This window comes from Pelophylax lessonae, assembly GCF_965119305.1.
Source record: "Pelophylax lessonae genome assembly, chromosome: 2".
Lineage (NCBI taxonomy): Eukaryota > Metazoa > Chordata > Amphibia > Anura > Ranidae > Pelophylax > Pelophylax lessonae.
This window is the reverse complement of record NC_138769.1, coordinates 608,266,799-608,291,456: the sequence shown is the minus strand read 5'-3', so window position 1 is coordinate 608,291,456 and position 24,658 is coordinate 608,266,799. Positions and strand designations below refer to the sequence as shown.

At 43.2% G+C, this 24,658-nt stretch overlaps 2 protein-coding genes across 2 annotated transcripts in view; both read right to left on the bottom strand.

The window, feature by feature from the left end:
* LOC309546732 (keratin, type II cytoskeletal cochleal-like) overlaps positions 1 to 4,515 on the bottom strand; it is a gene marked incomplete at its 5' end in the record, with an annotated part of 45,957 nt that extends 41,442 nt beyond the window's left edge. The window contains one exon of the mRNA XM_082246432.1: positions 4,383 to 4,515. Within this exon, the coding sequence (XP_082102558.1) occupies positions 4,383 to 4,515 (133 nt within the window). The remainder of the gene's footprint in view (positions 1 to 4,382) is intronic.
* The window catches only part of LOC309545287 (uncharacterized protein), a gene marked incomplete at its 3' end in the record, with an annotated part of 724,166 nt that overhangs the window by 332,991 nt on the left and 366,517 nt on the right, over positions 1 to 24,658 (bottom strand). The window lies entirely within an intron of this gene.

Here is a 24,658-nt window from a genome sequence, read left to right as displayed (position 1 = left end):
ATAAACACCCTTGCGATACTGCGATACTGTTGTTGTTTTGTTCCGCTATTCAATAAACACCTTTCTAGGGCAAAATCATAAATTACAGAAATATGAGGAGACCGTCAAATAGGGGCCGTGGCCTGGGTCGTGGTGCTGCTGGTAGAGCTCCTGTTGCAAGGAGAGGACATGATCAATCTGTGCCAACTACACGCACAAGTGAAACACCTTCCTCAAGTGTGAGTAGGCGACAGAACCTGCAGCAGTATTTGGTAGGGCATCATGCGCCTCTAGAAGTGATGAGGCCAGAAGAAGTACAGGCGATAGTAAATTGGGTTGCTGACAGTGCCTCCAGTTCCTTCACATTTTCTCCCACCCAGTCTACTGCAGAAAGGTCAGAGTTGGCACCTGCAGCCAATGTCCAACCGTGTTTCACCTCACCCCCTTGCAAATCAGGCAAACAGTCTGAGCCCCAAGTCATGCAGCAGTCTCTTCTTCTTTTTGATGACTCTGTCAGCAGGGTTTCCCAGGGCCATCCACCTAGCCCTGCCCCAGAAGTGGAAGAGATTGAGTGCAGCGATGCCCAACCACTTATTTCTCAAGATGAGTACATGGAAGGACCATCGCAGCACGTCTCCGATGATGACGAAACGCAGGTGCCAACTGCTGCGGCACTCAGAATTGTGGAGACCGACAAGGAGGGCAGGGGTGAAGACTGGGTGGAAGATGATGAGGAGGACGATGAGGTCCTCGACCCCACATGGAATGAAGGTCATGCAGGTGACCTGAGTAGTTTGGATGAAGAGGCGTTGGTCGCACAGAGCCACCAGCACAGCAGAAGAGGGAGCAGGGTGCAGAAGCGGAGCGGCCGTGCCCTAGACACTATGCCTGCTACTGCCCAATGCAGCAAGGGACCAAGCGCACCAAAGCCAGCTCAAAGGAGTTCTCTAGCGTGGAAGTTCTTCAGAAAATGTGCTGATGACAGGACACGAGTGGTTTGCACCCTGTGCAATCAGAGCCTGAAGCGAGGCATAAACCTTCTCAACCTGAGCACAACCTGCATGATCAGGCATCTAAGTGCAAAGCACGAGCTGCAGTGGAGTAGACACCTTCAAAACCAAGAAAGGTCTCTGGCTCCTCCTGCTTCCTCTTCTGCTGCAGTCTTGGCCTCCCCATCCACCTCTGTAGTGATACCGGCACCTGCCACCCCGCAAACAGAGGATCTGTTAGCAACACCACCACCTGGGTCACCAACCATCTCCACAATGTCCCGTGGAAGCGTTCAGCTTTCCATCTCCCAAACACTTGAGAGGAAGATGAAGTACCCTCCTACCCACCCACGATCCCTGGCCCTGAATGCCAGCATTTCAAAATTCTTGGACTTTGAAATGCTGTCATTTCGTCTGGTGGAGACGCACAGTTTTAAAAGGCTTATGTTGGTGGCTGTCCCACAGTACGTCGTGCCCAGCCGCCACTACTTTTCCAGGCAAGCCATCCCTTCCCTGCACAACCAAGTGGGGGAAAAAATCAGGTGTGCACTGTGCAACGCCATCTGTGGCAAGGTCCACCTAACTACCGATACGTGGACCAGTAAGCACGGTCAGGGGCGTTATATCTCCCTAACGGCACACTGGGTAAATGCAGTGGCGGATGGGCCTGAGGCGGATAGCAATTTGGCGCATGTCCTTCCACCACCGAGGATTGCAGGGTGCTTCAGTTTGCCTCCTGTTCCTAACTCCTCCTACTCCGCTTCCTCATCCTCTACCACCTCCTCGTCCGGTCAGCGTAACACCTTCACCACCAACTTCAGCACAGCCAGGGGTAAACGACAGCAGGCAGTTTTAAAACTTGCCTGTTTGGGGGAAAAAACACACACCGCGCAGGAGTTGTGGAGGAGCACGGAACAGCAGACAAATGAGTGGTTGGTGCCAGCGAGCCTGAAGCCCGGCCTGGTGGTGTGCGATAACGGGCGAAATCTCATAGCAGCTCTTGGGCCTAGCCGGTTTGACGCACATCCCTTGCCTGGCGCATGTGCTGAATTTGGTGGCGCAGAGGTTCCTTAAAAATTACCCCGATATGTCAGAGCTGCTGCAGAAAGTGCGGGCCGTCTGTGCACACTTTCGGCGTTCTCACCCTGCTGCTGCTCGCCTGTCAGCGCTGCAGCGTAACTTCGGCCTTCCCGCTCACCGCTTCATATGTGACGTGCCCACAAGGTGGAACTCCACCTTGCACATGCTGGCCAGACTGTGCGAGCAGCAGCTGGCGATAGTGGAGTTTCAGCTGCAGCACGCACGCGTGAGTCTCTCTGCGGAACAGCACCACTTCACCACCAATAACTGGGCCTCCATGCGAGACCTGTGTGCCTTGTTGCACTGTTTTGAGTACTCCACCAACATGGCCAGTGCCGATGACGCCGTTGTTAGCTTAACTATCCCACTTCTATGCCTCCTTCAAAAAACGATTTGGGCAATGATGGAAGAGGATGTGGCACAGGATGAGGAGGAGGATGAAGAGGTAACATTTCCAAGGCTTTCAGGGCAGTCATTCGCAAGTGGCTCCGAGGGTGGGTTCCTGCACCCACAAACGCCAGGGACAATATTGTCCAGCAGGGGCACAGTTCTGGAGGATGAGGAGATGGAGGAGGAGATGGAACCATGTTCACAGCAGGGTGGCACCCAGGCCAGCTCATGGCCATCACTGGTGCGTGGCTGGGGGGATACAGAGGACACAGACGATACACCTCCCACAGAGGACAGCCTTTCATTGCCTCTGAGCAGCCTGGCACACATGAGCGATTACATGCTGCAGTGTCTCCACAATGACCGCCGAGTTTCCCACATTCTAACTTGTGCTGATTACTGGGTGGCCACGCTGCTGGATCCCCGTTACAAGGACAACGTACCGTCCTTAATTCACTCACTGGAGCGCAATCGCAAGATGCGCGAGTACAAGCGCACGCTGGTAGACGCGATGCTGCTGGCATTCCCACCTGACAGCGGGGCCACAGTGGAAGCACAAGGCCAAGGCAGAGGAGGAGGAGGAGGAAGAGGTCGCCAACGCAACCAGGGCACCACCAGCACCTCAGAAGGCAGGGTTAGGATGGCCGAAATGTGGAAAAGCTTTGTCAGCACGCCACAACAAACAGCAGCACCAGCAGCTCATATGGAACGTCTTAGCAGGAGGCAGCATTTCACCAACATGGTAGAGCAGTATGTGTGCACACGCCTACATGTAGTGAATGACGGGTCTGCCCCCTTCAACTTCTGGGTCTCCAAATTGGGCACATGGCCTGAGCTTGCCCTTTACGCCTTGGAGGTGCTGGCGTGCCCTGCAGCCAGTGTATTATCTGAACGTGTATTTAGCACGGCTGGGGGCGTTATCACAGACAAGCGCAGCCGCCTGTCCAGAGACAATGTGGACAAGCTCACGTTCATTAAAATGAACCAGGCATGGATCCCACAGGACTTTTCCGTACCTTGTGCAGAATAGAGATGGATACCGACCTTACCCAGCCATTGTTCTATTTTTGATCTTTCTCACTCTTTTGGGGTGTACCCTCATTTAAAATGACTGAAAAAAAGCAGTGTTGGCTACCTCGCCCTCCTCCACCGCCGCTTCCACCTACACCGCCAATAGGTGTGCGCAGCCTATTGCATTAGGGTGTGCACCCCAAAGTTTAAATACACATGCATGTGTTTGCCTACATGTATATGGCCCCGGTACATTACTCTCCCTGCTGGCAAAGTGAAATAGAAGTGTGTGGCACTTATGGCAGAGCAGGTCCGAGGGAGATCTTTCCCATCTCCTCACTGGCAAACAGAGCGATAATGCTAATGTGCCCTAGGTGATTAGGGTGTGCCCAGGCACACCCTGTGCGCACGCCTATGACACCGCCACATCCACCACCACCTCAACCTCCTTCCTACTCCATATGGGCCTCGTCCTTCACAGATGAAGAACAATGTTTTATTTTTCTGGGTTTTTTTTTGTTGTTTTGTTGTTTTAAGTTATTTCCCTATCCACATTTGTTTGCAGAGCACTTGCCATGCTCTTAACTACGTTTTCCTGCCATTTGCAGCACTCTAGCCCTTTCCATTGGTGTTTTAGAGCCATTTTAGTGCCTGAAAGTTCGGGTCCCCATTGACTTCAATGGGGTTCGGTGTCCGGGTAAAGTTTGGAAAAAGTCCGGAACACGGACCCGGCTTTTTTTTTCAAGTTCGGCCAAACCTGCCGAACACGGACATCCAGGTGACCACTCAGCTCTAGTTGTGAAGAGACACTTGATGGAGGTGGGAAAGGCAGGGGTAAAAGGGGGGGGGGGATTGTTGCATTCCTAAACACAGGCCCACCTACCCAAAAATTATTCACCTATCTGGTCACATGTAATGTATATTTTTACTTACCGGAGATTTGCTCCACAGCTTTTTGCAGCAGCCTGGGTGAGCGCCTCTTGGCATCACTCCAAGACCGCTGCAAATCAACCAAAAGGGGCCGGAACTGGAATCTCCGCCTCAGCCTCATCCAGACACGACACATGATGGTGTGTTTTTGGTGAAGATGCATATTTATTTTGTCATAACCCCAGAGGAGGAGGAGCTGTGGAAAGAGCAATGTATGTTTGAGTCAAACTATATCCAAAAAAGTAAATTCTTCCAAAAACATGCTAGATCGTCTTTTAGATATTGTAGAACAAAGAATCCTATTTCTGGTGATACATATACATTGATGTCCAAATCTAGCTCCATGACATAGGTTTACCCACACTGGTGATTACCTCAACATGATGTTGGCATTGTCTCAATTGTCCATTCAATACACACCTCAAAGTATCATAACAACATGTGGAGGCTTATACACATCACCATGGCTAGTGTTTGGGGAGGGGGGTGCTTTTTTGTAGCACATAGGCAGAAGCCACATTATTTATCTGACAAGCAGATCTTGTCCCCACCCCCCACAAACAAAAGCCTACTAAGTACTTTAGTTATGTCTTACTTAACACAATACATACTCATTGACAGGAGGGAGGGACATTTGAAATGTTGAGGGCCAATGATATGTGAACACACTTTTTTCAAAGATAAATCCTACATCTCAAAGTCTCATAGACACAGAGATGAGTAAAGCCTTTAGGGGACTTCCCTGGAAGAATGCCCATGTCCAAAATATGGACACGCTTATTTAGGTTAGTAGTGACCTAGAGATGTTAGATTAGAGGGGAGCTCTGACATTCCCTGATCCCAACTGTTAGCCTATTTATTGCTTCACAAAAGCTAAACAAGCAAGAAAGAGCATAATCTCTCTTGTTGCTTTCGAAGATGTTTTATTTTGAGGTGTTTTATAATGTACATGCTAAAGTGCCTCTTGACACATCTTGTAATCTGTACCAATGTCATTGGTGTGATCACATGTTAGAGCTAACATCGAAGTCTCGACACAAAAATACGTTATTGATCAAGCTAATGATGTGTTGATGCCCTTTTCACACTGGGATGACTTGTGTGATTACTTAGGCTGCCCATACACAATACAATTTGAATAAAATTGGCCTAACAAATTTGGATCAATTTCATGTGGCAGAATTATCCACACAAACACAGTCTAATCACACATAATCCTTTTTTAAGGTCCACAGCAGAATTTGATGGCATAGTGGTTCATAGCACTGCCATCTGATTCCAGTTCAATCTGTAAATTCCCAAAGCAATCTGATCTGGGGGTGTATTTAACTTGCAATGGACACCCCCATGGATTCACATATGGCAGTGTGAGATGCGTGTGCTGGGAATGCAATCCATTAACACGCTGGCAAATCACAGTGTTATCACATCAGTATCAAGTGAACACACACTCATGTGTTGCCTTTAGAGGTGATTTCTCCAATGCAATCCTTTGAAGACATGACCAGTTCAGATTTTTGTGATCACTCATTCCATCTCAGGTGAACAAATTAGCTGCTGTCTGCACATCCATCTTATGATAGTGACTCTCAGACAAACCTGGGGACCACCAGAGCTTGCAGTGTGTATGTATTGTGACAGGAAGTCAGGTAAATCTGGGAATGTAGTCACTGAGAGGAGACACATTCCCACCTGCTTTGAAAAGTTCACTAATTATTATAGGGTGTCGGCTGCCAAAGGCAGCAGGAAGGTGTAAAGAAGTTGAAAGGCCTTCAGCTGTTCAGAATGAGGAGATCAAGGCCTCTATAATTTGTCCAGAGAAAATCTATTGAGTGCTGCCTCCTGTCGCCGTGTGGGCTGGGAGAGGAAGGCAGACATACGTGTACCTCCCGACGCCGTGTGGGCATGGGAGAAGGACTGCTGCCTCCTGTCGCCGTGTGGGCTGGGAGAGGGGGACAGTCGGATGTGTGCCTCCCGACAAGCTGGTGAGCATGGGAGAAGACCCCCTACAGCGATGTGAAGCTAAGGAGGGTAACCACGAGTGAAGACGTCTCAAAGGTGAGAAGACAAAGTGTTCCATGTGAAGAGTGTGAAGAGTAAAGGGACCTGTTAAATGAACTGTGTTCAATGTGAAGAATCTGAAGAGTAAAGGATCCTGTTATAAATGAACATGTGCTGTGTGAAAGAAAACAAAGGGACATGTTCAATGGACAATGTTTGTGCTGTGTGAAAAGCAAACAAATGGACATTTGAGTGTCTGCTGTAGGATCAGCAGTGTCGGCCCAACAGTAGGTTGGAAAGACTTCTTAGGTAGGTTCCAGCGTGAGAAGGTAGCCGCCCACAGAGGCAAGGATTTATTTTGTCTTTTATTTTATTTTGGCTGTTTTGATGCTTGCAATTGTGTTAAGTAAATTGCATGAATAAATCAGTCTTGTTTTCAACCTCTGCTCGGCTATCTCTCTGTGAAAACGCACCCCCAAAGGGGTCACCCATACGCCTACCAATGAGTAATCCCTTACATATGGTGGAGGTATGCAGTGGGCATAAGCAGAGATCCCTGCAAGGAAGTGCAAATGTTTGATGAACTTTGTCTGGTGCATGAGATTGCACAATCTATGTGTGCAGGAGAGAAGATCCTGACAGAAAAAAAAAAAAAAAAAAAGTGTTTTAAAGAGACAGCGGTCTCAAAATTATTTGATGAACTTTGTTGTGTCTGGTGCAAGTGACTGCACAAACTGTGTGCGCAGGAAAAGAGATCTTGCAAGAGAGAGAAAAACTACATGTGTTAAAGAGACAGTGGTCTCAAAATTTTTTGCTGGACTGTGAAAAATTTGTTTGTGGAGTTATTGAAGATGGGGCGATCCAAACGCCTGAAAAATGCAAAGATAGATGAAATGAGAGACCGAATTCTATGGATGGAGGGGATGCTACCATTTGAACCAGCCCCATCCATGCCTGAACGGAATCGGCTAAAGAGAAAAGTTGTTGTCCCTAGCAACACTGGGGCAAATGAAACTGCTATGGAGACGCAGTGTGCTCAGATGAAAAGTAAACCCAAAATGGGGGAGATGCTGAAACAACGGAGCTTTGCAGCTCAACAAAAGGATCACCAAGAGAGCATGGCAGGCTGGAAACAGAGACGCCAGCAGCCAATGGAGGCCATCGGTTTGGAGGAAACCGAGTATGTGTGCAGGGCTGAGTTGGATGCCTTGCAACGGAAAATGGAAGAAAAGGAACAAGCCTTGGAATTGCTTAAAATGGAGCATAGAAACTTGCAGGAAATGAATGAACTACTCAAGTCTCATGTGTCACAGTGGGAAGAATCCACTGCTCTTCTTTTGGTCGAGTTGCAAAAACGCAGAGAGACTATAATGGAGAAAGATACCATCCTCATGGAAAAGGAAAGTGAAATTCAGACTTTGCAGAAGCAAAGTATGGCTGATATGTTGGAGTTGCGTAATCAGCTGGAAAAAAGTCTTCAGTGTTTGGAAGTTACAAAAATAGACCTGCAGGAGTCGCAGGAACAGAATGTCGCTCTGAAAACGACATTGTCTCTCAGCGACAACGAGAAAAGTGAAAGAGAGGCTAAATTACTGAGTACTGTGTATGAGCTCACCACTTTGAGCAATGTGGTAGATGAATTACGTGCAGACTGTGAAAGTTGGAAAGGTGAAGCCCAACGTTTCCAGCAGCAGTTAAAGGAGAAAGAAGCCTGTGTGGCAGAATTACAGTCTCATTCCCAGAAACTAGCCAATGAGGTGAAGGCTCTTATGCAGGGAAAAGGAGATTGTGAACATAAGAGGGAAAAAGTAGAGGCACAGCTTCTGGAATCGCAAGTCAAGGTGTCAGAAGGTGACCGATTGTGTGCTAAGCTGTTAGAGAAGGCAAACCGATTGCAGGTTGAGTTGGACAGTGTCACAAATCGGCTTTCTCAAGCAGACAGCAAATCTAGAGAAATTGCGGAAGATTTTTCTATCTTGGAATCGCAGCTGCAAGACACGCAGGAACTCTTACAGGAAGAGAGGTGTCAAAGGCTGAGTTTTAGCACAAAGCTCAAACAAATGGAAGATGTGAAAAATGGCTTCCTGGAACAATTAAAAGAGGAGGAGGAAGCAAAGAAAAACCTATCAGAGCAAGTCGCAACATTGCAAGCTCAGATAGCGGATATGAAAAAACGCATGGAAGAAAGCGTTGGTTCATTACAATGTGTTGAAGATGTGAAAAAGAAGTTTGATCAGATGCTTGGTGAAGAGAAGACTGTGTCTGCAAAATATGCAGAAGAACGCGCACGTGCAGAAACGGAGGCGCGTGATAACGAGAGCAAAGCCCTGTTCTTGGCTCGCTCTTTGGAGGAAGCTCTAGAGTGTAATGTTAAACTAGAAAGAGTTAACAAACAGCTGTGTACAGAGATGGAAGATTTGGTCCGCTCCAAGGATGATGTTGTGAAAAGCGTTCAGGAGCTAGAAAAGTCTAAGCGAGCCTTAGAACAGCAAGTAGAAGAGATGAAGATTCCGTTGCAGGAACTGGAAGAGGAATTCCAGGCAACAGAGGATCTGTCCCAAAGAGGGGATAGTGTGCCTGATGCAGTTTTTAAAAGGATCAGTGTTTTGGGGTCTGTCCTGAGTGAGCCTCAGAAATGTGATGACATGTGGCTTGAATCACCCCTTTGGAATAAACCGTTCCTTCAAAAACTTCAAGCATTGGAAAATGTATCATTAGAACTTCAGCAAACAAAGGAGCTGAGTAAGAAATGTGATGATTTCTCAGTTCAGGCTGAAAACCTAGTGGGGAAAACTAAGGCTGTTGGTGAAAACGTGAAGCAAATGAATAAGTGCCTTTCAGGGAGTGTTTCCAAAATGGAACTGGTGAAAGACGGGTGGCAGAAGTTTGATCGTGATCTTGAGATGCATTCCATGTGGAATTCAGATAGAGAAAAAGAACTAGGTGACCTTGAGCGGTCAAATAGTTCAGCAGAAAGTGCATTGAAGAAACCTGTAAAAGAATGTGTTGCAGTTCCATGCTTCTTCACTGATGCAGAGAGGAGGTCTATAATGGATACCACCCAGATCGCTGGGTTCAACTGTGTTGTTGCCTTTAACCCCTATGTTGGTGGAAGGAAAGTTGATGATGTTCTGGTTGGCTACTTCTGTGAAGAGTTTGGCAAGAAATATAAACTGAATATCAAATCAAATAGTAGGCCTTTACTGCGACTCGCTCAGGAGGGCGAAAAGTTTAAGAAGTTGATGAGTGCAAATGCTTCAGATCTGCCTATGAATATGAAATGTTTGGTGAATGATATTGATGTCTCTGGGAAAAGGAACAGGGGTCACTTTGAAGAAATGTGTGACAGCCTGTTGTCTCAATTGGAAAATCCTCTGCACAGCATCTTAGAGCAAGCAAAGCTCAAGAAGGAAGATCATTCCCTTTTACAACAAAAAGTCAATGATTGTGTACAGCTGTATGGAGAGGCAACTCAAGTCACAGAGGGATGTCAAGAGTCCCTACTTGGAACAAACCTTAGTGAAGCAAAGGTTCTCAAAGTTTTGTGGAAAACATTTATGGATTGCAGAGAGAGGCGTCTTAAGAATGTTGAAGACATTAAGACTAGCCCAATTGAGTTGCCTATGGATCACGGTCCTCCATGGTGGATTGGACAGACGGTTATGAGGGACAAGCTGTCTGACATTTATGAGAAAGCTGTCAATGAAGATGACAGAAATGAGAAGGAGCAAAATGATGCCAAAAATGCAGTTGAAGAATGTGTATATGAGATGAGAGACAAACTGTGTGGCATTTATGAGAAATCCGTCAATGAAGATGACAAAACAGTTTCATCCGGAAGCTTGAGGATAATAGGAGGCTTATCAGTGAGTCAGCAGTGCCTGACACATGCGTGCCTGGAAATATGTGTCCCAACCCGAGGGTTGAAACAAGAGGGGGGGGTATGTGACAGGAAGTCAGGTAAATCTGGGAATGTAGTCACTGAGAGGAGACACATTCCCACCTGCTTTGAAAAGTTCACTAATTATTATAGGGTGTCGGCTGCCAAAGGCAGCAGGAAGGTGTAAAGAAGTTGAAAGGCCTTCAGCTGTTCAGAATGAGGAGATCAAGGCCTCTATAATTTGTCCAGAGAAAATCTATTGAGTGCTGCCTCCTGTCGCCGTGTGGGCTGGGAGAGGAAGGCAGACATACGTGTACCTCCCGACGCCGTGTGGGCATGGGAGAAGGACTGCTGCCTCCTGTCGCCGTGTGGGCTGGGAGAGGGGGACAGTCGGATGTGTGCCTCCCGACAAGCTGGTGAGCATGGGAGAAGACCCCCTACAGCGATGTGAAGCTAAGGAGGGTAACCACGAGTGAAGACGTCTCAAAGGTGAGAAGACAAAGTGTTCCATGTGAAGAGTGTGAAGAGTAAAGGGACCTGTTAAATGAACTGTGTTCAATGTGAAGAATCTGAAGAGTAAAGGATCCTGTTATAAATGAACATGTGCTGTGTGAAAGAAAACAAAGGGACATGTTCAATGGACAATGTTTGTGCTGTGTGAAAAGCAAACAAATGGACATTTGAGTGTCTGCTGTAGGATCAGCAGTGTCGGCCCAACAGTAGGTTGGAAAGACTTCTTAGGTAGGTTCCAGCGTGAGAAGGTAGCCGCCCACAGAGGCAAGGATTTATTTTGTCTTTTATTTTATTTTGGCTGTTTTGATGCTTGCAATTGTGTTAAGTAAATTGCATGAATAAATCAGTCTTGTTTTCAACCTCTGCTCGGCTATCTCTCTGTGAAAACGCACCCCCAAAGGGGTCACCCATACGCCTACCAATGAGTAATCCCTTACAGTATGTATTTATGCCAAAATTTATTTTCTAAATGTATTTAGGGAATATAATGTTTCTAATCTTGCATATATGAAAAGGGGCAATACATTTGTGTTTATCTAGACAGATTCCAAAGCGTCATGGCAATATGTAACTGATAATTGTGTAACATTTTGTCAAAAAGTAGAAACTAAGATAATATATATATATATATATATATATATATATATATATATATATATATATATATATACATACATACATATATATATATATATATATATATATATATATATATATATATATATATATATATATATATATATATATATATATATATATATATATATATATAAATATATAAATATCAAAATATCTAAACATAGAAATATATATATGTATAAATATATAAATATATATATATATATATATATATATATATATATAAATATCAAAATATCTAAATATATATATAATTATATATATATAAATATAATATTATAGATATGGGAACAGGTTCACATACAGGAAGTTTCTATAACAGGAAGTTTCTATATCACATCTAATAGGCAGGAAGTGCACGCTCATATCACTAGACAAAAAGTCACTTGCACACCCGCTAGATAAGCGACACCCTCCCCAATGGCTAACTAACATCTCGCATATTCGTGCGCACACACACACACACACACACCTCACCTTGCAGATGAACGCCACAACTTCTGCAGTATATAGCGCTGGCGCCATGTTGCTCAAAATTGCGGGAGGAACTGTACAGTTTCCGGAAACGTGTGCACCCACAAATAGTGTTGTTTCCGGTTGTATTTAGAAATGTGAGAACGCTGTTTTTAATGTTAGCGAATTCACGGAAAATAGTCACCATACACAACCATTCAGCATGTCTAACAAACATAGCAATAAAAAAACATAACATACATTTGTGGACAACAGAAAACTTTTTTATTTATACACATGAAGACATTTTGAGAAGACATTTGAAACATGCCCGACCACCACCATCAATGTTTATTACAAACAAGATACACAGCTCAAACATTTAACATGACATTTTTTGGGCACAGTCTCCACAGTATCCCACTGAAGCAACAGAATTGTAAAATTTTTGCAAATATATATTTTGTACAACATTTATGCCATATCCATCGACAAAGAGCCAATAATCTTCAGATACATGTGCAGATTGACAAAACAATACACAATTATGTTAACACCAATAAATACTTACAGAGAGTCAAGTGGGCTATGTGTCTTTGGACATAACAGACAACACAGCCAAATCCCACCTCCATAAATAACAAAGGCCCCCAAATGTTAAACATAAAGCATGTCCCACACACAATATATTGGACCTCTTGGCAGGTCAAATCTTTGCTCCTGTCTGAGTGGTCTTTATATAATCAAGGAAAACACACACCCAGTAATGGTAACTCCCAGACGAAAAATGAACCGTGTGTGCCCTGTGTGTTTTGGAGCATGCTCAGTTCAACAAAAAAGGGAAATAGAAATAAAGAGAGAGAGAGAGAGACCTAAACAAACCAAATACATGTATGTATGTATGTATGTATGTGTGAATATATGTGAATTGAGAATTTTTTCTTTTTCAGTTTACTAAACATTATTTATAATGTTTATATACAGGTATACATACATATATATACAATTACATGAGAGAGAGAGAGAGAGAAATATATATTTAGTGAAAAAATTGAAACACACCTTTTGGCAATTTAGGCGGGGGGCATTTATTTGGGAGTTCGGATTGTTGTTTGAATGAAGATTGAACAGATAGCTAAGCCAACAATCTGACTCATCACTCATGAACATCCATAATCTTGGTGTGGCAATTATATCAGGCGTTCTTATGGGCGTTTTTGCTTGCGTTTTCACCGGCGTTTTTACATGCGTTTTTGGTGCAGGCATTTTTATATAGAATGAAATGAAAAAGCCCCAAAAACAGCCCACAACGCCTACATGTGAACGTAGCCCGTTTTGGGGCGTTTTGGGGGATTTGTTAAGCTCGAGGATCAGCTCACAAAACAGACAAAAAGACAAATCCTATTCAGTTCAATGGCCCCTGTTCACATCTGAGCATATTGACGCCGTGAGCAAAAGGCCAAACGCTCACAAGAGGACATGAGCTTCTTTATTGGCAGTAAGGACTGAGAAATAGCACAATGATTAGGGAGTCTGCCTTCCTGCTGTAGGTTTGTGAGTTCGAATCCAGAATGAGCCCTCTGTATGGGCAACAATTGGAGGTCTCCAACCCTCCAAATGTTAGCATCAATACTTTTGCTCATGTTTGAAAAAAGGCATGTGTATCACCAACCTTTTAATATAAAGACATTAACTAATTACTAAAGATGCCACATGAAGTCAATATCTAGCAATATTGAGAGATAAAGCTATATTTGTTTGTTGCCCATACTTTGCTAATTAGCCAAGTATGGGGATATACCTGCAGTTAAATGTGTACTAAAATGCTAACACTTGGCCATACCCATATGGAAGAAACTGTAGTTCCAATATATTTAGAGAAAAAATCTTTTGAAACACATAGAATATGGGCAAAATTGTGACATTTCCTATATATTTTTTGAATGTTAATAATCTTAATAATCGTAATAATCTTGATTTGAAATATGTTTTATATCTATTTTTCTTCTATGTGAGTACATGTTTCCCAATGGAATATTTTGTGGGATACCCTAGATAATGTGGAGGTTCTATATAAACACTGTAGATAATATTGTTCTAGTGAAATATGAGTGAGCAGGAAAGGTGTATGGAACATGATGGTGTTTACTAAGGAATCCCTTGGTAGAAGTGTGCATGTTTTTCAAATCCGCCAGTTCTTTCCATTTTACATGGGCGATACAGCGGATTTTTCGTTTCACATTCAAGAATCGGCGTGTGCAAATTGGTGAAAGCGGAACTTCTTGAGCCTAGTTGGCGTTGCGCATGCGCACATGAGCTCTCTTGCAGCTCGGGACTTGAGGAGCTATTTTTACTTTCTACACTTTTGCAGATATCTCTCTTTCTAGGTCATTTTTTTACACAGTTTAAAAGCTATTCATCTCCAAATGATCCCCCACACCTTCCATAGTGATTAGGGATTTTTGGGGGTACAGGGAAAAATTTGGCAAAACATTAGTCTAGCTTTTAGCTGACCTGTTTTTAAGTCGCGCCCTGGCATTGTAGCATCTTCATGAATCTAACACTAAACGTTATTGGCCGCCCGCCGTACTTTGAATACCGATTTCAGACGTTCAGAATCGCAGGTTCGCAAAAATCCCGGCGTTAGACAAATAGCAGTACTATGAATTAGGCCCACTGTTACACATTTCACTGCTAATAGTTGTATCCCAAGGATCCCTTCTGAACAAGGATGAAAGGATGAAAATCGTTAAGAAGATGGTGGTTCCTGGGAGGGGACATCATGGATGTAGCTATATTGTTGATGATTGAACAAAGGTGTCTGGAAGAGCATACAGGGAGTGCAGCTTTCATTTATCCAGATTCTTCAATGACAAGTGAAGATAGGCTTCTGTGAGCTGGCACCCTGTTTATCCACAGATGGTGTGAGGCACAGGTCTAGAGAAGTTCTGTGGTTTTTGGATGTTTTTACTTATGCAGAGTAACCCCTAATAAAGCACCACAAAATTTTCAGCTATTTAACCACTTGACGACTACCTGCCGCAGATTTACTGCGGCAGGCAGCCGCTCCTGGGCAAAACGACATAGCTCTATGTTGCTTGCTCCTGGGGCTCTGGGGTACGCTCCCGCGCGCCCCCCGGCCCCGTTTATGGTCTGATTCAGTTCAGAAACGATCAGTCATCAGGTCCAGGCCAATGATTTTTGGCCTGGACCTGCTGATCGGTCCTGACCAATCCCAGCGTAAAAGAAGAGAGGATCAACTGTGAGTATTGCACAAAGCACACACACACGTAGATAGGCACATATAACCCCTGATCACCCCCCCCCAGTTAACCCCTACACCCCCTGTCACATTGCACACTGTATACAGTATATAGCAGTTTTCTATATTTCTGTATTAGTGTGCCTTGTGACTTGGTTTAGCGCTAGCGACTGCTACTTTTAGGCTTAGGATACCCGACACCCCCCAAATAAAGATTTAACCCCCTGATCCCCCCCTGATCACCCCCAGTTAACCCCTTCACCCCCTGTCACATTGCACACTATATACAGGTATATAGCACTTTTTTGTATTTCTGTAATAGTGTGATTGTGACTTCAGTTAGCGCTAGCGAGTACGTTTGTGTCCCAAGTAGGTTTAGTGTACCCACCACCCCCCCCCATAAAGATTTAACCCCCTGATCTCACCCAGTTAACCCCTTCATTGCCCTGTCTCAGTGTCACTTTTATAGTGTACAGTTTTTTTTTTCTAATCACTATTATTCGTGTCACAGGTGACATTAGTTAGCGCTAACGCTAGTTAGCGTCAGTCTAGTACAGCGCAGATCCCTACCGCATAGTTAGAAATATTAGAGAAACCCCTTGATTACCAGTAACACACACATACACACACCAAACACCTCCATTACTAGTATAGTATCTGAATGGATCAATATCTTTAATCTGATTAGAACTATACTAGTGTCCCCAATAGTTTAGGGTTCCCAAAATGCAGCGTTAGCAGGATCGGTCACGACACCTGCCAGCCCCTGCGTTTAGCCCCTCTGCCCAGCCCACCCCACCCTACCCAGGAAAGTGCAGTAATCAATAGATTATTGTCACTTCCAAAAAACACGACACACAAAACCGCCGCGTTAGCAGAGTCAGGCCTGATCCCTGCTAGCACTAGCAGGTTTTTTTTTAGCATTAGAAATAGTCCTCAACAACCAAGTGCTTTTTTAACTGTGAGTCACACTAGTGTACCTGTAAATTTAGTGGCTAAAATATCCAAACTGTGGTACAGTAGTGAAGAGGCCTACAGCATACTGACCATGTCAGATGAGAGTGATAGGGAAGCCTCACTGGCAGAATCAGGGTCAGTATACGAGCCTGTAGACAGCAGTGGGTCCCTGACAGATAGCTCCGATGATGGTCAGGCATACCCGACCCCATTCTGCAGTAGCTGAGGTGCAGAGATTGCAGGGTGCTCCTATGGAGCAGAGAGCCAGTACTAGTGCTGCTCAAACTTTTGGTGAACTGGCAAGCACCAGTGGCCTAGTACATCCTGGTCCTAGACATACCAGCACTGCAGTAAGGCTTGGTGACGTGGCTGGCGAGTCCCATAAGTGCAGTTGAAGCTGGTGCCGTGGCTAGCACAAGTAGTGGCCCGCAGCCACCGAGAGTTCGAAGACAGGCCCGTAGCGCCCATAGTGCCCTCCCTGAAGTGCTGGCATATCCTAATTGGCAGCCCACAGATTATACAGTACCCGTACTTCCCCCATTTACTGCCCAACCCGGAATTCACGTGGAAACAGCCAATTTTACTCCCCTTAATTTTTTGGAGCTGTTTTTCACAGAAGATCTTTACAGATCTATTGTGGACCAAAGCAATTTATATGCTGGCCAATATATCGCCACAAACCAAAATTTGTCCCTTGCCAGACCATTTGGCTGGAAATTTATAACGGTTTCCGAGTTTAAAACTTTTCTGGGCCTTTCCCTCAACGTATAACTAAAAGGAGTGAGTTGCGGTTATATTGGTCCACTAACCCAATTCACCATATACCCGTGTTCTCTGCTTCCATGGCCAGGACAAGATACAAGCAAATTCTGCGGTTCATGCACTTCAGTGACAATGAACTCTGTTGTCCTCGGGGAGACCCTGGATATGACCGGCTCTACAAAATTCAGCCCCTCGTAAACCACTTCAATCAGTGGTTTGCAGCCTTGTTTAGCCCCCAACAAGTTGACTGCATTGATGAGTCCCTGATTAAGTTTACTGGCTGCCTTGCTATCAAGCAGTATCTCCCCAGCAAGCGTGCCAGATACGGGGTCAAGCTGTATAAGCTGTGTGACAGGGCCACAGGCTATATAGTTAGTTTCCATGTTTATGAGGGTAAAGATAGCACTGTGGAGCCCCCCAACTGCCCAGACTACATAGGGAGCAGCGGCAAGATAGTTTGGGACTTGGTGTCACCCTTATTCGGAAAAGGGTACCATTTGTACGTGGAGAATTTTTATTCAAGCGTGCCACTTTTTAGTCACCTGCTTGAATTACAAATTGGCGCATGTGGCACCATGTGACCTAATCGCCAGGGCTTCCCCCAACAGCTTGTAGATTCCTGTTTTAGTTGGGGGGCGAGAACCTGCTTGAAAACTCAAAAATTTCTTGCAGAGAAGTGTAGGGATACACAGGATTTTTTCGTTATAACCTTCATTCACGCAGACACGACGGTACAATTCATACGGCAACTGGTGTTTTGGAGAAGCCCCTCTGTATCCACGACTACAACCTTAATATGGGGGGGGGGGGGGTGGACCTCAACAACCAGCTTTTGTTGCCATACTTAATTGCCCATAAAGCCAGACGATGGTACAAAAAAGTGTCTGTTTATTCATTCCAATTGACTTTGCTGAACGCTTTTCTGCTATCCAGAGTCAGGATGAACTGGATCCTTCCTAGAATTCCAGGAGGAGATCATCAGTGCCTACCTATATCCAGGAGGTGCTCCTGCCCAAGTTCCCCTAACAGATGCAGTGAGCTGGCTGCATGAGAGACATTTTCTACATGTCCTCCTGAATACCCCTACCCAAAGACACCCCCAAAGAAGATGTTGTGTCTGTCGTAAGCGCGGATTTAGGCGTGACACCCGCACTTATTGTCCCTTCTGTCCTGGCCAACCTGGTCTCTGCATCGGTGGAATGTTTCCAACGCTACCACATACTAGTGGAGTGTTAGCGTAGGGTACAGCATGGCACAGTCTAGGGCACACTTACAAAGGGTCTCGAAAGATGTTCGATGGCTATTGTAATTTTGAGAGACCCTAAGCTGGAATGTTGCAGTTGAAGAAAAAAAAAGTGTAAAAAAAGTTACAAAAAAATTACAAAAAAGTTACAAAAAAAATTACAAAAAAAACATAAAATAAAAAAGCCAAAAATAGTTGTCGTTTGAGTTATTTTTCTGCTCTTACTCTGCTCTTCTACTTCTACTCCTCCTACTTTTACAGTACTTTGTTACTGTTTTTCATTGGTAACCATTTTTTACTTTTCAGGTACCAATGTAATCTTTTATTTCTATTCCATTGTTAACCAGTTTGCCTTGCAGGTACACCCATCAGCTGCCACACTGATTTACATATATTCTGAAACAAACAGTGTTTGCACTTAGCATACATGGGAATCTCTGATGGCAGCAATGTAGGATGTGATTTCACCACCGCAATTAAAAAAACAATAGGTATACATGGCATTTGTCATGTATATCCATCATTAGAAAGTGGGTTGGATGTTTTAGGCAGCTAAGGATGGGTATACTACACATTTTCTGGCGGATATTTCTTCATCCTCATCAATCAATGTAGATGAAGGAATCTGTTAGGTTTTCTTTTTTTCATTCATTCCACAGGCTGCATGAAAAAAAAAAAAAAATACAATATATGGCAAACAAGGACCGGCAATGTACTGGTACATTGCTGGACTTTGAGTGGTTATACCAGGATGATGCCTGCAGATTTAGGCATCATCTTGGTATCATTTTTTACAGCCAGCAGTCGGCTTACATGTAAAAGTGATCCTAGTGGATAATTGGCCACTAGACTGCTTTTACAAGTAGTGGGAGGGGACCCCCCTCCCACTGCCTTCCGTGGTTTTTGTTGGGCTCTCCTGTCCCACGGGGTAACCAGAGAGTGCAGCCGGTGGTTCAGTTATCTAACCATAGAGCTGATTGGAGACGAGAATGGCTCCAATCATCTCTATGGCCTAAGATACTGGAAGCTACGACCATTTCATGACTTTGGTTTCGCCAGAAATAAACCAGAAAGCGCCATTGGGAAATTGGTAAAGCATCTTATCACACCAATCTTGGTGTGGTCAGATGCTTTAAGGTCAGAGGAGAGATCTAGAGTCTAAAAGACCCCAATTTTTTTAAAAAAAAGAGTACCTGTCACTACAGATTGCTATCATATGGAATATATAAATTCACTATGATAACAATAAAAATTATTAAAGAAAATTAAAGGGAAGGTGTCAAAATAACATAAAAAAGCAAAAATAAATAATAAAAAAAAATAAAACTACAAGTACCCCTGTCCCCCCCATGCTTGTGCACAAAGGTGCACGCAAGCATTGGTTATATGTAAACAGCAATTGCAGCATGCATGTGAGGTATCACCACGAACGCCAGGTTGAGTGCAGTAATGATTGCAGTAGACCTCCTCTGTAAGTCCAAAATGATAGCCCGTGAAGACTTTTAAAGGCATTTAAAAATGTATGTACTTTTTTGCCGCTGCACGGGCGTGTGCAATTTTAAAGCATGTCATGTTTGGTATCTATGTACTCGGCATAAGATAATATTTTAAATTTTACCAAACAATTATGAATTATATAGTGCATTTGTGCATTAAATTTCAAAAAAATAATTTTTTCGCAAAAATTGCGTTTGGAAAATCCGTGCGCAAATACCGTGTGATGAAAAAAATTTGCAACATCCACCATTTTGTTCTGCAGGGCCTCTGCTTAAAAAAATATATAATGTTATGGGGTTCAAAGTAATTTTCTAGTAAAAAAAAATATTTTTTCATGTAAACAAAAAGTCACAGAAAAGGCTTGATATTCAAGTGGTTAGAAGAGTAGGTGATGTTTGGCTAAGATTGAGCATAAAATGCCAGGACAGTTCAAACACCCCCCAAATGACCCATTTTTGGAAAGTAGACACCCAAAGCTATTTGCTGAGAGGCATATTGAGTCCATGGAGTATTTTATATTTTGCCCTAAGTTTCAGGAAAATGACAATTTTTTTTGTTTTGTTTTTTACACAAAGTTGTCACTAAATGAGATATTGCTCACGCATGCCATGGGTATATGTGAAATTATACCCCAAAATACATTCTGCTGCTTCTCCTGAGTACAGGGATACCACATGTGTGAGACTTTTTGGGAGCCTAGCTTTGGGACCCCGAAAACCAATGACCACCTTCAGGTTTTCTAAGGGCGTAAATTGCTTATTTTACTTCCTCACTACCTGTCACAGTTTCGGAGGCTGTGAAATTTCAAGATAGCACAAAACTCCCCCAAATTACCCCATTTTTCAAAGTAGACACTCCAAGCTATTTGCTGAGAGGCATGGTGAGTCCATGGAATGTTTTATATTTTGCCACAAGTTTTGGGAAAATTATTATTTTTTTTGTTTTTGTTTTTTACACAAAGTTGTCACTAAAAGATAAATTGCTCACACTTGCCATCTGTATATGTAAAATGACACCCAAAAATACATTCTGCTGCTTCTCCTGAGTATGGGGATACCCCATGTGTGAGACTTTTTGGCAGTCTATTCGCGTATAGGACCCCAAAATCTCATCCCCGCCTTCAGGCTTTCTAAGGGCGTAAATTGTTGATTTCACTCCTCACTTCCTATCACAGTTTTGAAGGCCATGAAATGCCAAGATAGCACAACCCCCCCCCCCCCCCCAAATGACCCCTTTTCGAAAAGTAGACATCCCAGGGTATTTGCTAAGATGCATGGTGAGTATTTTGCAGCTCTCATTTATTTTGGAAAATAAAGGAAAATGCATTCATTTTTCTCTTTTTTTCCAATTTCAAAACTTTGTGACAAAAAGGGAGATCTGCAAAACACTTAACATGCCTCTCTGCAAATAGCTTAGGGTGTCTACTTTCCAAAAAGGGGTCATTTGGGGGGAGGGGGGTTTGTGCTTTCTTGGCATTTCATGGATTCCGAAACTATGATAGGTAGTGAGGAGTGAAATCAACAATTTACATCCTTGGAAAGCCTGAAGGTGGTGATTGGTTTTTCGGGGTCCTGTACGTGGCTAGACTGCCAAAAAATCTAACACATGGGGTATCCCCATACTCAGGAGAAGCAGCAGAATGTATTTTGTGTAATTTCACATATACCCATGGCATGTGTGAGCAATATATCATTTAGTGACAACTTTGTGTAAAAAAACAAAATTATAATTTTCCAGAACCTTATGACAAAATATAAAATATTCCATGGACTCACCATGCCTCTCAGCAAATAGCTTGGAGTGTCTACTTTTCAAAATGGGGCCATTTGGGGGGGTTTGTGCTATCTTGAATTTTCAGAGCCTCCGAAACTGTGATAGGAAGTAAAATAAGCAATTTACGCCATTAGAAAACCTCAAGGTGGCGATTGGTTTTTGGGGTCTCGTACACAGCTAGGCTCCCAAAAAGTCTCACACATGTGGTATCTCTGTACTCAGGAGAAGCAGCAGAATGTATTTTGGTGTGTAATTCCACATATACCCATGGCATGTGTATCTTTTAGTGGCAGCTTTGTGTTAAAAAACAAAATTTCTAAAAAAATTTAATTTTCCCAAAACTTGTGGCAAAATATAAATTATTCCATGGACTCACAATGCCTCTCAGCAAATAGCTTGGGTTGTCTACTTTCCAAAACGGGGTCATTTGGGAGGGTTTTGTGGTATCTTGACATTTCAGGGCCTCGGAAACCGTGATAGGTAGTGAGAAAGTGCAATGAGAAATTTATGCCCTTTGAAATTCTGAAGGTGGTGATTGGATTTCGGGGTCCCGTACACAGCTAGGCTCCCAAAAAGTCTCACACATATGGTATGCCTGTACTCAGGAGAAGCAGCAGAATATGTTTTGGGGTATAATTACACATTTACCCATGGCATGCGTGAGCAATATATCATTTCAATGACAACTTTGTGTAAGAAATTTATTTTTGTCATTTTTCAAGCACCTGTGAGATAAAAATTAAATATTCGATGAGCTCAACATGCCTCTCAGGACATTCCTTAGGATGTCTACTTTCCAAAAACTGGTAATTTGGGGGGGGGGTTGTACTGCCCTGCCATTTTAGCACTTTGTGAAATGCAGTAGGCAGTCAGAAAGTAAAAGCTGCATAAATTCCAGTATTTACACCATAGTTTGTAGAAGCTATAACATTTGGGCAAACCAATAAAAATACACTAATTTAGCTTTTTTTGTCAAAGACATGTAGCTTAATACATTTTGGCCACAATTGGCAAACATTGAGTATATTGGATATTTTTTAAAAGACAAAGTAGAAAATGTCATTTTTTTCTCAAAAGTTTCTCTCTTTTTTTATTAATATCGCAAACAATCAAATGCACAGAGGTAATCAAATACCACCAAAAGAAAGATCAGTTTGGGTACAGCATTGCATGATCGCGCAATTGTCAGTTAAAGTCACGCAGTGCCAAGTTGAAAAAAGTGGCCCGGTCATTAAGCAGGAAAATGCTCCGGTCTTAAAGTGGTTAAAGTATATCTAAAAGCAAACATTATGTTTTTAAAAAATAGCAAACATGTGCAATGGTTTTGCACAGAGCAGCCCTGTTCCTTCTGTACTGGTTCCTCCTTGGGTGCTAATCAGGCCCTTCACCCTGCCGAGTGACAAAATAAAAAAACTTCTGCTTTTAGAATCACTTAAATATACCAATTGTGTCTGTGTATTTATTCATTATTTGGTAGTGTACTTTTCACTTTGAGCTATTACATCCCATGTCTCACCCCATATAAGAGCGTTTGCACCACACCACATTTTATACATTCATAAATCGCCAAATATGTCTTTGAGCTACATGCCTATTGAATTATTACACCATGGACATCCATCTGTTCACATAACTTTCTGTGTTTTAACTTCAAACACAGGTATATCAACTGTTTAGCAGAAAATGAAATGAAAGAATGCATAAAATGAAATAATTGGCAGAAACTCAGAGATAAAACACACAGGTGCCAGGATGCACAGGTCTGTTTGAGAATGGGTCGTCATTATAAACAGTATGCCCTGAAGACAAGTAAATGCAACAAACGTTTGTTGTAGAAAATTTCAGAAACTGTTGTTCTGTATATTATATGCTAGTAATAATAACAAAAACAAAAGGTAAGTGCCATCTGCATAAATAGCACATGCAGTTGTGATTTTCTGACCAAAAGCTATAAGTGACTCTATATAAACCCACTTTCGCAAGGGAGAGGAGTGCTGTATAAAGTAAATTGTTCCAATACTATCAAAACTGAATCAGAGAACCTACAAAATATATGGGACCTCTAGACCCTTCATGGCATTTTTTGTGTGTATAATTCCAAACTTTGTAACATCCTTAAAAAGAATAGGGTAGCCCTGATCACAGCAAATGTATAGTGTCAGTCTCTGGCAACTGGAAAATGTAGGGGCAGGCTGAATTGACTGAGAAAAATGGAATGATGGCCTTTTGAGTCTGCTAGGTGGGGCCACATTTTTGGTCTTGAAGCACTCTATAAAAAATAAAAATATGTTTAGAGTCTAAACTTTTGGGCATATCAGTAAAAAAAGAATCCTTCCAGCAGCCATATCTTTGCAGATCACAAAGCAGGAGAATCTGTATTCCATCAAGAATTCGTCAAAGATGACCACCAAATCAATGGACTATGGACATTTTAGCCAATGTAATGAACTTTTATAATTTTCAAGCTGACTGAAGTCAGCAAAGAAAATGCAAAACCATGCTGAACACACTGTTTATTTCTACCAGTAACACTATCAAGGTCCTAGTCCATGAGCAATGACACAAAAACATACATGTCAAAGATGGTTGTGATTTAAAACTTAGAATTCAACATCTTTTCCAATTTTTTTGGAAAAGTAGGGAAAGCTTACCATTTCAGTCAGGTTTTTAATTTCTGTACCAGAAAGGTTGGACTAATAGCTTTGATCAGGGACCTGTGTGGGCACATGCACTGGCACTCATTGCAACCTGTGTAATGTCACCAAAGGTTAAGACTGCACATGAATCTGCATACAGCATCTGCATGAGCAAGCAAGGTGTTGGCACCAAGCTACTTATAAAAAGTTGAACATTGCCAAGAGAAGTCATTGGGTGGTCATCAACTATTTATGTCACCTAACCTGTACTTTTGATCTCCCATGAACAACCCTGCTTGTCTCCTGAATTCTCTTGAACCCATTCCTCCCACTGTTGATCTTGGTTTATGTTCCTGACTTTGCTTATTTTCCACTTCCTTGGTACCTTTGCTGTCTGTTTGATCTACCTCGGTCTGGACCTTCACTTTGCCTATGCTCGCTAAATGAATAAATCTGCTGCCCAACTGTTGCTCACCTTGGCTCATTCTGGTTATGACTTTACGTCCTACTTCTGTGTGTAACTGTGCTTGATCTGCAAACTACTACATTTTACCACTGCAGTGGTCATTGGATTATCTCAAGGCGGTCTGCTGCTTCTAGGCTTACTAAAGACATATGTGACATTCCTTGTCTTCTCACACGCTGTTAATAGCTCCAGGGGTA